Raw genomic sequence first — 14,579 nt, forward strand, 5'->3', positions numbered from 1 at the left:
AATGGGCCAAGGTTTGGGGATGTGGCGGCTTCTAGAAAACTCTTGGGAAACTTGCAATGTGAATTTGTGTGATGTTCTCTCTCCACTTTACATCTCTACATCGTGGAAAGCAGAATCAAGAGATTCCTAATTAATTGATGTTAGTATCACAGTTTGTCTGTACCTTACATTTTCTCATCACTCTTAATCAGACATTTTATTTTCCCAGGGTCATAAAAGTTCAGGATCCAGCCAACTTGTCCTTGCTGAGCTTTGGTGAGGTCTTCGCACTCCTCTTTGACAACGATTTCCTCTATGTGATGGATCTCAGGACAGAGTCCATTTCGGGTCGCTGGCCTCTACCACCATACAGAAAATCTAAACGTGGGTCCAGTTTCCTGGCTGGTGTGACATCTTGGCTTAATGGCTTGGATGGGAACAATGACTCTGGACTGGTGTTTGCAACAAGCATGCCAGACCACAGCATTCACTTAGTCCTATGGAAGGAAAATGGCTAATGGCAATATGAAATGAACTGATGTCAATTAAGCAACATCATGTCTTAGTTATGAACATAAAAAAGTATGGTTTAATTGAGGATTTTATTTTCCTCAGTTCCATGTAATCCTACAACACCCCACCACCACCCATGCCTGGAGAAGTACAGCACATGGCATGGCAATGGCGACTCGACTAGATTCTTTGAGTTACAAATAAACAACTGCACACATTTATTTTATATCACATTTAATAAACATGTGTGTTGAATTGAACAATGTAGCACATTCCTACAACTTTACAGTTACGCTGAAAAAAATTGGTTTGACATCAAAAAATTAATTTTACATAACAGATTTATTAGCTTTCATTTCCATGTATTTCTATGGCTTGTATAAAGGTTTGACCTTTTTCTTTTAGTCAACTTTTTTTTTAACCAGATTTTTGATCATCTGATTGACTCGGTGTGTCCTAATACATTGGTTCTTCAAACTAGGCTAATGCTTAAAAAATATTTTGTCATAATCTCAAGCATAAGCTTGTCTGTAAACATTGCAATAATGTCACCAATCCCTTGGGTTTGAATGACCTACTCTGGGACAGGCTCATTAATCTTTGTTAAGGAATAACACACAAAAAAAAATTAAACATAGGCGACATGGTATCGCACTCTTCTGGGTCAGGGTTCGATTCTGGCATCATCCTTCCTGTGTGGAGTATGCATGTTCTCCCTTTGCCAGCGTGGGTTTCCTCCAGGTGCTCCGGTTTCCTCCCACATTGCAAAGACATGCATGGTAGGCCGATTGACAACTCCAAATTGTTTGAACGTGCGAGTGTGAATGGTTGTTAGTTTGTGTGTGCCCTGCGATCGGCTGGCGACTAGTTCCGGATACCCTGCCCACCGCCCTAAGACAGCTTGGGTAGGATCCAGCTTGCAAGCAACCCTTGTTAGGATAAGTTGTTCAGAAAAAGGATGGATGGATGTTTTATCTGTCCTTTTTAATAAATATGCAAACTTATTGGGAGATCCTTCATCATGGTGCTAGAAGATACAAATTGAAACACTGTCACAATAAAGGAATTATCAGGGTAAAAACGTTGATTGGTCAAGTTAATAGACTTAAACCCTATTGAGAATGCATTTTACCTGCGAGAAAGCAGATTAAAGGGAGTACCCATGCAAAACGAAATACAGTGGAGCCTCGGTTTTCGAACATCCCAGTTCTCAAACAAATCGGTATTCGAACAAAAAATTCAAAAAGATTATTTTGCTTCGGATGTCGGACGAAATTCGGTTGTCGAACCTCGCGAGATGAGCCGAGAGGACCCGCATGCCAAATGACTCCGTTTTTTATTACATTCTCGTTACTCTGAGGATTGCATCAACTCTAATCATGTCTCCAAAGGAAGCAAGTGGGAGCAGTAAAGCCATCCTAAAACACAAAGACGCTCCTAAAGCAATGCGACAGTGAGTGCCCGGCGCTGCAGTTGCGTGATCGAACCAAATTAAGCTCCCTGCGCACTGAGGTCCACTTAAATTTTGGAAAGTACATCGGGACTTTAAAAATATTTTCTAAATTTCAGCAACGGCTCTGTCACAATAATGCGACCAGCGCGGTGCAGTTGCGCGGTCGGCGACGCGCTACAGTTGCGCGTTCGGTGGTGCGCTGCAGTTGTGCGATCGGACAAAAATGTGCAAATGAAAAAATGCTTAAAAAAAGGTTTTTTTTGTTGTTGCTTTGAACGGATTGATCTTTTCCCCATTATTTGTAATGGGAAAACATGATTCGGAATTCGAACGATTCACTTCTCGAACAACTTTTTGGAACGGATTGTGGTCGAAACGGAGGCTCCACTGTAAACTGATTCTGTGGTGAAATTTAGAGAAAAAAGAATGTCAATGACACAATAACCAAATATAAGCCACTCAGGCAGATGTGAACCACTCTAAAAACACAAATTCTACCTTTCATTCATATCTGAAGTCAGATAACATTGAACAAACTGTATGAAATAACTTAAATTTACATGAGTTTAAAATTATTTTTGCCTCATTTAAACAGGAGTTATAAGTAAAGTTGTCTGTTATTATTAAAACTTAAAACAAGTGAATTCTGCTCTTGTCATTTACAATATCTCTCAGAAAGTAATAGTTTGTGTCGCGTCTACAGGTTAATAACATCAACAGTATGCATGGCCACTTGCTTTAGTAATATTTACTCCTGACTCACAGCCCCGCGTGAAGAATCGCTGTCGTGATGCCAGTTCAGCTTGGAGCTGCTTCACTTTATCAGCACGGTCACTCCCTATTAGCTTGTCGTATGTGTTAGCATGTTTAGTCTGGTAGTGTCTCTTTAGGTTGAAATTCTTAAACAAGGAAACCGTCTCTTTACAAATTAGACAAACACAATTGCCTTGATTTTCAGTGAAGTATTGTAATTCCCAACTCTCTTGAAACCGACGGCCCTCAATGTCAACTTTCCTCGTTTTCTTTGCAGTCGGCATGGCACGAATGAGTGGAGAGGGGTGCGCGGCACGGATGCAGGCACGGATGCATTATTAAAGTTGTGCTGCCACCTTTTGGTAAAAGGAAGAATTATAGTTTCAAGTTTCATGATTTTTTTATTCAGCTTAACAGTGCAGGCGGGCCATCAATAATACATTATAAGACCAAAGCTGCAAGTCCATATGAAATCTGACCGAGGGCCGGATTTGGCCCGTGGGCCGGACTTTACAGGTTACAGGCTTAATGCCGTTGAAGGCTTTGTAGTAAAAGGTGTACTAAACAGCGAAAATTGACATTGTAATTGCTTGTGCACAATTTGATAGTGTAAAATTAAAGAACCAAGTAAATCTTTAATCTTCCTTGTTTATGATAATTTGTCTGTGAGCAAGCCGATCTGAATTATTTTAATTTTAATTTACATAACAGCTCCACATTGAGTTTCTCTGCCCATGAAATCAAATAGGCTGAGGGGAAGTCAAGCAATAGATGGAATCCACTGGCGGGACACTGTCTGAAACACTATACTATCATGCAGAAACACCCACACCTCCAATGGGTGTCATGCTCCTGCTATAATGTCAAAGTTGTGTTGATTTATGTTAAATGTGAAAGGTTCTCAGTGACTTCTGGGTCATTGCTCCTGTGGTGACCGTGCGCCAAGAGTAGCCGATTTTTTTTTAAACATTATTTCCTTGTGCTTTAACGTTTACGTATTGCGCATTTTGTGTGAGGGTGCACGTTTGGAGCCATCGTGCTGTGATCATGCTGTAATCTGATCGGTGGCAATCAAAGGCATCCCACTCTCATTCTTATCTGCATGGATCTGAGTGTCTATCACCCAGCCTTGCTTGCTCCTCACCTGTGTATTATGGATGCCACCAGACTGCTCTGGGTTATTCTGTTTTTTCTGTCCCCCTCGGACTAATTGAGATGTTTAGTCCGAGGGGACTAAACATGATAGCTGCCGCATATACGGCAGCTATCATCTGATTACTTACTCGAGAGATACACTGCTGCAGTTTCAAGTTCAATCTCGTCTTGATCATGGTTTTTACACCGCAGTTATCTCTTTCAAGATGACACATCACGTTTTTCAAGGACACGCAGAGGAAGGAAAAAAGCTGGAGTTAAGGCCTGTTGGGTCTAAATACAATTAGACATTAACTCACTCGCTGGAATGAAGAGGAGAAGACCAGAACAGGTTTACTCGCGAGGAGAACGATAGAGAAAGCAATCTCAGTTACAACCTCCTTCAGTTCTGAGTCCTTACTCCACGTGCCCCTCTTTTTAATGTTATGGTTGCCCTGGTTACAGAGGCGTTGCTACACTAAGGGATGGGGGATTGTGTCTGTAGCAACGCTGATTAGCAAAAGAATGTAATGTGGTGTGAATTAGCACTTCGTTGTTGGCTCGTGACCCCCCGCAGAGGCCGTCCCCAGCTGTCTTCCCTCACAGTTGGCTGACTCGTTCTCGACTGTGGTCAAATACCCTGAAGCACGTTGATTGCCGCTTTGCTGTGGAACAAATGCAACTAGACCTTTGCTAAATTTATCTACTTGGTAATTAACACATAATAATAATAAGTAACTTGTCCTAAACATTTCAACACACACTAAGCAAACGTGAGGTAACCGGTATGCAGTTCCTTAAACAAACATTGAGTAAATATGGGATAACTTTTATGCAACTACTTCTAACTGTATGTAACCCTTAACAAAGAAAAACAGGTCTGATAAACTACAAGCTATGAACCAAACCTACCGCTAAATAAAAGGAATGAAGTTCCTGTGAATCAAACAAAGAACATGTCACCTATGCAAATAAGCCCTGCTCATTGTTAGTGAAGGCCTCTTACGGGAACCAAAACACACAGACAACATAAGGACAGGAAGGATACAAATGGCTGACAGGGATCAAAAGACATCCCTATCACATAAAAGGAAGAACCTAGATAAAAGGAAAAGATAAACTCGTAAAGGCGAGGCCTACAGGTCTGGCAGGCCAAAGCTTCACTTAAAATTATTCCAACAAGGCCACACTCAATATACAACACCACTGTTCTTCCTTTTGTCACATTATTGAATGTGCGTTTGTTAAGGAGGAACACAGACAGAATGCAGGCTACCATCACCCACACGTATGAGTATTGCATGGCGTCAGTCTTAGTTTTCACTGAAACTTGGATAAGTGGAATTGACACCGATGATGCGCTACATCTAGATCAGTGGTTCTTAACCTGGGTTCGATCGAACCCTAGGGGTTCGGTGAGTCGGTCTCAGGGGTTCGGCAGAGCCTCCACTGCGAAGGGTCAAACATACCTGATTTATCGTGTAAATTTGTGATAACGCATATCTGAATTGGTCTCACAAAGGCACACTGATTTGCAGGTCTGTAATTTGTTGTGAGTTCATGCATTGTGTTGGTTTTGTTCTTTGAACAAGGTGATTATCATGCACGGCTCATTTCGTGCACCAGAAAAAAACATCTATGTCTTAAATTAGATTTTTTTTTTTTTCGCTAAAGAGGAGTTTGGTGAATGCGCATATGAAACTTGTGGGGTTCGATACCTCCAACAAGGTTAAGAACCACTGATCTAGATGGATTAGCTTCCCCCTGGAGTCAAGACAGAGACATCGGTCTGGAAAACGGTAGGTGTGTTTGTGCGTATTTATTGTTATTAACACATCTCGTCCCCAGCCGTTTTGCTATGTGTCAAAAGTCAAAGTCTGCTTTATTATCAATTTCTTCACATGCCAAGACACACAAAGAGATTGAAATTACGTTCCCACTATCCCACGGTGACAAGACAGTTCACAATGTACATACAAGTAAACAACACAAGAAAAATAAAACAAGAAGGCACAATCAATGAATAAATAAGAGTGAGGAATAAATAATAAATAAACAAATAACACAATAAATAAGCACAGGACGCTACGCAGAAGGGGGAAGAGAGTTCAGGATCCTAACAGCCTGGAGAATGAAGCTGTTGGTGAGTCTGGTGGTGCGGGAGCGCAGGCTCCTGTACCTCTTCCCAGAGGGCAGAAGATCAAACAAAGAGTGAGCGGGGTGACTCGCATCACTCACAATCGTGGCGAGATGGGAGGCGTAAATGCCCTTCAGGGAGGGGAGTGAAGCACCAATAATCTTACCAGCCGTGTTCACTATGCGCTTCAGGGCCTTCATTTCAGTGCAGCTACCACCCCAGACAGCGATACAACTGGAGAGGACGTTCTCAATGGTGCCACGGTAGAATGTAGTCATGACGGCCGGAGGAGCACTTGCTCGCCTGAGTTTCCGCAGGAAGTACAGGCGGCGCTGAGCTTTCTTCGCCAGTGACGCGGTGTTGGCGGACCAGGAGAGGTCCTCACTGATGTGCACCCCCAGGAATTTGATGCTGCTCACCCTCTCCACCACAGCACCATCGATGGTCAGCGGCAGGTGTTGGGTGTGACCCTTCCGGAAGTCAACAACAATTTCCTTGGTCTTGTTGACGTTCAGCAGGAGGTTGTTGTCCCTGCACCACGCGGTCAGAAGGTCAACCTCCAACCTGTACTGAGTCTTGTCGCCCTTGGTGATGAGACCCACCAGAGTCGTGTCGTCAGCAAACTTCACTATGCGGTTGTCGCTATAGGACGCAGTGCAGTCATGCGTGAGCAGGGTGAAGAGCAGCGGTCTGAGCACACAGCCTTGGGGGGCCCCCCGTGCTCAGCGTGATGCTGGCGGAGATTTTGTTGCCAACACGTACCACCTGAGGCCTCTGACAGAGGAAGTCCAGTTGCAGAGGTAGGTACTGAGGCCCAGCTTGTCGAGTTTGCAGATGAGTTTTTGTGGCACAATGGTGTTGAAGGCAGAGCTGAAGTCCACAAGCAGCAATCTCACATACGAGTCCCTACTCTCCAGGTGGGAGAGGGCCGAGTGGAGGGCAGAGCAGATGGTATCCTCAGAGGACCGTTTGGCCCGGTACGCAAACTGGAAGGGGTCTAAGGTGGGGGGGAGAATGGATCTGATGTACTCCAAGACAAGCTGCTCAAAGCACTTCATGATGATGGGCGTCAGTGCCACGGGGCAGTAGTCATTGAAGCAGGACGGAGCACGCTTCTTCGGCACAGGCACGATGGTGGCAGCCTTGAAACACGAAGGGACGATGGCCTGCTGCAGGGAAATGTTAAAGATGTCTGTGAAAACACCCGCCAGCTCCCCAGCGCAGTCCTTCAGCGCTCGACCTGGGATGTTGCCAGGGCCCGCCGCCTTACGGGTGTTGATAGCGGCCCTCCTCACGCTGTCGGCAGAAAGGCACAGGGGCTGCTCGTGTGCTCGTGTGGAGGGAGAGTGGTCTTCAGCGGGCAAGTGCTGTTCTGAGCGTCAAAGCGAGCATAAAAGCGGTTAAGATCGTTGAGCAGACGGACGTCGCCCTCACAGCTCTGCGGCGCGGGCTTGTAGTCCGTGATGGCATGGTTTCTGTCTGTGTGCTCGCTCCTTCCCTCCTGTGTGCCCATGATTAGTGTGATCATTCTCACCTGTCTCTTGTTACCTGTCGTATATTTAAGTCCTGTCTGCCCCTCACTCCCCGTCGGATCATTAATGTCTTCACGTCTTTTGTTTCTCGTCCCTGCCGGTCAGTCCTCTTGTTGTTTTGTTAAGTCATGTCAGTTTGCTGAGTCTTTTAGTTTGTTTTCTTCAATAAACCCTGGTCCAAGCGGCACTTGGTAGCCCTGCACCATTCTAATCCTTGACAGAATGATCCGACCACTTCGGCGACCAGCGCCTGGACCAACCTCCTTCATCAGCTCCTGCCACGACGCCCGTTCTACGTCTGTCGCCATGGGCTCCGCGGCCGCCATCAGACTTCTCTCCCACAACGCCGGACCCTCAGCCACCATCAGAGTGTTTCTGGCACCAGCGGTTCCGCGGCCGCCATCGGGCTCTACTCCAGCGTCGCAGGACCCGCGGGCGTCGCTAGACTTCAAGCCAGCTGCGCCGGACCCACGATCGTCCCTTGCCCCACTCCCACTGCTGCGGCGCATGGTGGCTCTTGCCGCTGCGCACAGCTCCGCCTTCCGAATGCCGCTGATCCTGGTCCGAACTTCCAAATGCCGCCGAATGCGGCTCTGACATTCCGTATGCCGCCGATATCGGTTTAGACTCTCCGTTTGCCGCAGAGCGCGGCTCGGCTTCCTGTGTTGCCGCCATTTGCGGTTCTGTCCCCAAGTTGCTGCCGTTTACGGATCTGTACCCCGAGTTGCCAGCAATTGCGGTTCTGTCCCCTGACTTGCCGCCGATTGCGGTTCTGTCCCCTGCATTGCCGCCGATTGCGGTTCTTTCCCCAAAGTTGCCGCCGATTGCAGTGCTGTCTCCAGAGTTGCCGCTGATTGCAGTTCTATCGCCCGAGTTGCCGCCGATTGCGGTTCTGTCCCCCGAGTTGCAACCGATTGTGGATCTGTCCCCTTAGTTGCCGCCAATTGCGGTTCATGTCCCCAAGTTGCCGCCGATTGCGGTCATGTCCCCGAGTTGCCGCCGATTGCGGTCCTGTCCCTGAGTTGCCACCGAATGCGGTCATGTCCCCGAGTTGGTGCCGATTGCGGTCATGTCCCCAGAGTTGCCGCCGATTGCGGTCATGTCCCCGAGTTGTCGCCGATTGTGGTCGTGTCCCCGAGTTGCCGCCGATTGCGGTTCATGTCCCCGAGTTGCCTTCGATTGCGGTTCATGTCCCTAGAGTTGCCGCCGATTGCGGTTCAAGTCCCCAGAGTTGCCGCCGATTGCGGTTCATGTTCCCAGAGTTGCCGCCGATTGCGGTTAATGTCCTCAGAGTTGCTGCCGATTGCGGTTAGGACATTGCCATAGCCGGTGAGGCCATTTGGACTGGTAAGCACTAACCCCCCCCCCCCCCCCCCCCCCCCCCCGTTCGCCACGTGGGAGTTTCATTTTTTTTTTGGGACGTCGGGAGCCGTCCCTTGTTGGCGTGGTACTGTCACATCTCATCCCCAGCCGTTTTGCTATTTGTCATGGTTTCAGTCTGTGTGCTCGCCCCTCCCCTCCTGTGTGCCCATGATTAGTGTGCATTCTCACCTGCCTCTTGTTACCTGTCATGTATTTAAGTCCTGTCTGCCCCTCACTCCTTGTCGGATCATTAATGTCTTCACGTCTTTTGTTTCACGTCCTTGTCGGTCAGTCCTCATATTGTTTTGTTAAGTCATGTCAGTTTGCCGACTCTTAGTTTGTTTTCTTCAATAAACCCTGGTCCAAGCTGCACTTGGTCGCCTTGCTCCATTCCGATCCATGACAGTTATTAATTATTGCTGGTAGAATATCTTAATTTCGTTGTACATCAGTTATACAATGACAATAAAGTAATTCTGTTTCTATTTTTACCACATATTGTTAATATATTAATAATAATAGTGATAATGTATATTAATAATAATGATAATATATAATAGGGCAGCACTGTTTAGCACGTTCATCTCACAGTTAGGCGGTTGCGGGTGGAATCGACACCTTCGGCCCTCCCTGTGTGGAGTTTGCATGTTCTCCCCGTGCCCACGTGGGTTTTCTCTGGGCAGTCCAATTTCCTCCCACATCCCAAAAACATGCTCGATAGGCCGATTGAGCACTCTAAATTGCCCCGAGGCGAGAGTGTGAGTGCAGACGGTTGTTCGTTTCTGCGTGCTCTGTGATTGGCTGGCAACCAGTTCAGGGTGTCCCCCGCTTACTGCCCGATTACTGTTGGGATAAGCTCAAGCACGCCCGTGACCCCCGTGGGGACAAGCGGTATAGAAAATGGATGGATGTAGTATAATATATAATAATAACAATGATAATAATAATAATGAAAATATTATTATTGTAGTGTTTTCAAAATAGAGATGTTAGGGTTGGGGTTAGTTCTAGATGCTCGGGGTTGAAATCCTGGAATCAGGTTGCTTTTGTGGAGGAAATTAACATGAGTTTCCATGGAGGGTGACTAAGGTTTTCGCGAGTTAGCGAGTGCACTAACGTGCATTCCTATTAATTCAATTGACGGGAAACAAACTTTGGCGCTTTAAGTTGGAATTCCAAATTAGGGGAAAAAAAATAAAATAATGAAATAGTAAAAATATGATGGATACACTTAAATGAGGAGATGTTAAAAAGGCCATAACATGTGAAATCAATGAATTGTCACGTGGCGTGCCATAGGAAGCTCAGCCGGCAACTTCCCTCAGCCACACCCCTTTCATCAACATAATGTCTGTCACCTGCTCCCTCTTGTTATCTCATGTATTTAAACCCTGCTGTGTGTTTCTCCCTGCTGGTGTCTACTGTTGCTTTCCGTGTGTGGTTGCGCTTGTTGTTCCTGTCCTGCTCATCCATTCACCCCCCCCCCCCCCACACACACACGGTCTTGTGTGGAGGCTCACGGTCAGAATCAGTTCCCGTATTTATTCTGTGTCCGAGTGGACTTCTGTTTTCTGCCTGCTGTCCGTAAGCCTCTGTCCAGCCTGTGTCTTTGTTCGCCCTCCTCCCTTCCCTTCAACAAGCTGCATTTGGTCGCCCTGCTCCACTCATTCATGACATAAATTTAACACATTTTTAGAAGCGTTTGAAGGTAGTTGATGTGGTCCTTTTGAATGGCCACAAGGTGTCACTGTTCTTTCAACATAGAATTCTAGGGAGTACATCATCGTGTTCCAGGAATTGGTTCTTGACTTGGAATTCGGGTTAAGTTCTTTTTGCGTTGACAGCATGGGACAGTGAGGAAAGTGATTTGGGTTACTTTGTATGTCTGATACGTTTGATGAAGGTCAGCACCCATTTCCAGGAATTGAACAGCATGCAGGTAGCCATTTCCAGCATGTCAACATTGATGCCGCAAAAGGTCAGCACACTGCCAGGAATTTCCAAGAATTCCCCAAACACTAGCCCCAAACACCACCTGCATCTACAGAATTGTGGTCCGCATCCTGGAAGTGCCCGTTCGCAGGATTTTGACAGCAGACACGTGCTGAACTCTGGACAGAGTAGATCAGAGACATTAAGAAGAATATTATGGAAATTGGGACGCGATTGATTGGCATAAACAAAAATGGAAGAAATTGCATTTCTCAGAGCTGAGAATGCCAAGAAAGACCAGCTGATAAAAGTCTCAATAACAGAGTAGAAGATATCGACCAACAATATAAAATGATCATCTCTAGGCTCCAGATCTCGCCCAGACATCAAAATGGGATCAATGGTAGAGACGAGATAGAAAATAGATCCATGCTGTTCCATGTTCCAAGTGGTGGATTTCCTTACAACAAAAAACATAGTGCTGGACAAGGCAAATGTGGATTTCTGCCAACTTCTTCCCAAAAGAGGGGCAACTGGAGGTAAGATGAGTGAAAATTGTGTGGTACTACTGAGATTTATCGAGCACAAAGTTGCTATACTGAAACAGGGAACGAATCTAAGAGGATCGAATGTCGACATCAAGAAAAAGCTCAACAAGTAAAATGCCAACTGAAAAAGCAAGGAAATATACAAAGCACTTGGACAAAAAATTGTAAAATATTCATAAAGCCGAATGGATCATCCCCAGAAAACACCAAACGAGTCCTGATCAAAGCGATGAATGAACTGGAGAAATTTGCAAATTGAGATAAATATGGGTTTTTCTTGGAAGATCAATTTAACATGAGTTAAATGGCAACTTTAAAAAATACAGGACTATCTTTAGACATTGGACATCTCAACGTCACTGCAATATCGAAAACGTGGATCAACGTGGATAAAACAAAATACAGAGTCAACGATTTTCCACCTCGATGGATATAACACACAATATTAGAATGCACGTTCCTTTGATAACTATTGTTGAGAGTAATGAGGTGTCTAATTAAGCATTCATGTATGCTAATTAATTTGGAAAGTGTCTGAGATGTGACTTTTGGCACAGGTGTTTAAAGTGTGACTTTTGACCTTTTGATGTACAGTGGAGCCTCGGTTTTCGACCACAATCCGTTCCAGAAGGCTGTTCGAGAAGTGAATCGTTCGAATTCCGAATCATGTTTTCCCATTACAAATAATGGAAAAAAAAATAATCCGTTCCAAGCAAAAACAAAACGCCTTTCTTAAGCATTTTTTCAATTGCGCATCTTTGTCCGATCGCGCAACTGCAGCGCACCGCCGAACGCGCAACCGTAGCGCGTCGCCGACCGCGCAACTGCACCGCGCTGGTCGCATTATTGTGACAGAGCCGTCACTGAAATTTAGAAAATATTTTTAAAATCCTGATGTACTTTACAAAATTTAAGTGGCCCTCAGTGCGCACGGAGCTTAATTTTGTCCGATCGTGCAACTGCAGCGCATCGCCGAACGCGCAACCGTAGCAGGCTGCCGACCGCGCAACTGCACCGCACTGGTCGCATTATTGTGACAGAGGAGTCGCTAAAATTTAGAAAATATTTTTAGAGTCCTGATGTACTTTCCAAAATTTAAGTGGACAGGGAGCTTAATTTGGTCCGATCGTGAAACCGCAGCGTGCCGGGCGCTCACTGTCGCATTGCTTGGAGGAAGAGCGATCACGCCGAGGAAGAGCGATCACCCCGAGAAAGAGCGATCACGCCAAGGAAGAGCGATCACGCCAAGGAAGAGCGATCACGCCAAGGAAGAGCGATCACGCCAAGGAAGAGCGATCACGCCGAGGCTTCTTTTTTGTCAGGAAGTCGCCGAACCAGCAAATGTCAGAAGTTTCCGGCGCCATCGGCTCCGCGGCCGACGTTGGATTTCCCTCCAGCGACGCCAGACCCGTGGCCGCCATTGGGGTTCCTCCCGGTGCCATCAGACTCGCGGCCGCATTAGGGCCTCACCCCAGCATCGCCGGACCCGTGGCTGTTAGGGTTGATAGATTAGGTTGATCCTATGCTTTTGTTGGAATGTAACCTGTAATAAATAACCTAGCTAGATTAGGTTGATCCTATGCTTATGTTGGAATGTAACCTGTAATAAATAACCTAGCTTGTCCTGTCTTACACAACGTCGTAAAACACCGCCTGCTATGCTTTGACCAGAGGTCAGGGGCTTCAACTCCATCCTGTCCAGTCTCACCCCCCTGTTTCTCTCAGTAAAAATGCTCTTGCAAGAGGCCTGAGTCAGACCTCATTCGATCATCGCTGTACGCACAGCGACAAATGACTCTCCATTTGCAAGTGCTTAAAAAGGGCATACTGTCTTCCGTGTGGTTCTTGCAAAAATAAGTTAGAGTGAGCACCACTCTAACATTTTGGTGCCGAAACCCGGGATCTCTCATACCCGCCATCTGGCTGACGGAGGACGACGTGCTGCATTGTCGACAAGCCAGCGTCCATTAGGAGGACCAGGAAAAGAAAGACCTGGGAAGAAAATTCTTCGCTGGGCCAGCATCTTAGGTTTGCCTTCGTCTGACAGAGGTGGATTGACAGGATCCGGCAGTGCAATGAACCAGGGGACAAGTAAGTCAAAGCCCTAAAGTTGTGTGATTGTGCTGTTGTGAAACACGTACAAGTAAAGGTAAAAGTGCACAGGGAAAAGTACAAGTAAATAGGCAGGACAGAAGATCTTAAGTCTTGTGGAAGGAGGGGGTGTTGTAGAGTCTCCCTCCGGATGAAGTGGCCCTTCTGGAGCAGTGGTTCTCAAACTGTTTTATATATTTTTGTAAAATCTCACGTACCCCCTAGAGTACCTCCGTGTATCCCCATTTGACAACCACTGTTCTAAAAAGTACTACTTCGTGTTGGCAGGGCTGAGTAACAGGATTGTTGTTTTTAGTTCCCAGGGAAGGAGGAGGTGTTGTAGAGTCCCCTCTCCGGATGAAGCAGCTCTTTTTTTTAAAGAGGACTTCGCGTAGGCAGGGCCCAGGGAAGGTGGGGGTGTTGTAGAGTCCCCCCCTCCAGATGTAGCAGCTCTTTTTTTTTAAAAAAAAAAGAGGACTTCGCGTAGGCAGGAATAAAAAACTTGTGTGGTTGAGAGTGTGACTGGTAGGATAAATTGACTAAATAGCAGTTCTAGCATTGATCCACGGCAATAACACAGGCTAGTAATTTGTTGAAAGGTCAATTTAAACCTGCATTGATGATCCCTCAACGAAAAAAACAAAAACAAACTAAAACTACTAAAATTAAGATGGGAAATAAAAACGGTAAATCTCTAGCTCTTGAAGGTGATGAGAAGTGTTAGGGTTGATAGATTAGTTCCTATGATCCTATGATTACGTTGGAATGTAACCTGTAATAATTAACCTCGCTTGTCCTGTCTTAACAAAAGTAGTAGAACAAAGTGCTAAGATCTTCTGAACTGATTGACTAGCTGCAGAGGAAGCAATCAAAGTTGTTTTGTTTATACAACATCGTGAAAGCTGTGCTTTGATCAGCAGGCCAGGGGCTTCAACCCCATCCTGTCTACTCTCACCCCCACTCTCACCCCCACTCTGTTTCTCTCAATAAAAATGCTCCTGCAAGAGACCTGAGTCAGACTTCATTCGATCATCGCTGTCCACACAGCGACGAATAGACTCTCCACCTGCAGGTGCTTAAAAGGACTTACTTGTCTCCTGTTTGGATTTTGCAAAATAAGTTGGAGTGTGCACAACTCTAACATT

The 14,579-nt window shown here is 45.9% G+C and overlaps 1 protein-coding gene across 7 annotated transcripts in view; it reads left to right on the plus strand.

Annotated features, from left to right (window-relative positions):
* Positions 1-1,496, plus strand: part of fbxw2 (F-box and WD repeat domain containing 2) — a 73,202-nt gene extending 71,706 nt beyond the window's left edge. For all 7 annotated transcript variants that reach the window (XM_049738715.2, XM_049738713.2, XM_049738712.2 and 4 more), the window contains one exon: positions 209-1,496. In XM_049738715.2, the coding sequence (XP_049594672.1) occupies positions 209-497 (289 nt within the window). In that variant the 3' untranslated portion in view covers positions 498-1,496. The remainder of the gene's footprint in view (positions 1-208) is intronic.
* Positions 1,497-14,579: the final 13,083 nt, after the last annotated feature.

This window comes from Syngnathus scovelli, chromosome 13, assembly GCF_024217435.2.
Source record: "Syngnathus scovelli strain Florida chromosome 13, RoL_Ssco_1.2, whole genome shotgun sequence".
Taxonomy (NCBI): Eukaryota; Metazoa; Chordata; class Actinopteri; order Syngnathiformes; family Syngnathidae; genus Syngnathus; species Syngnathus scovelli.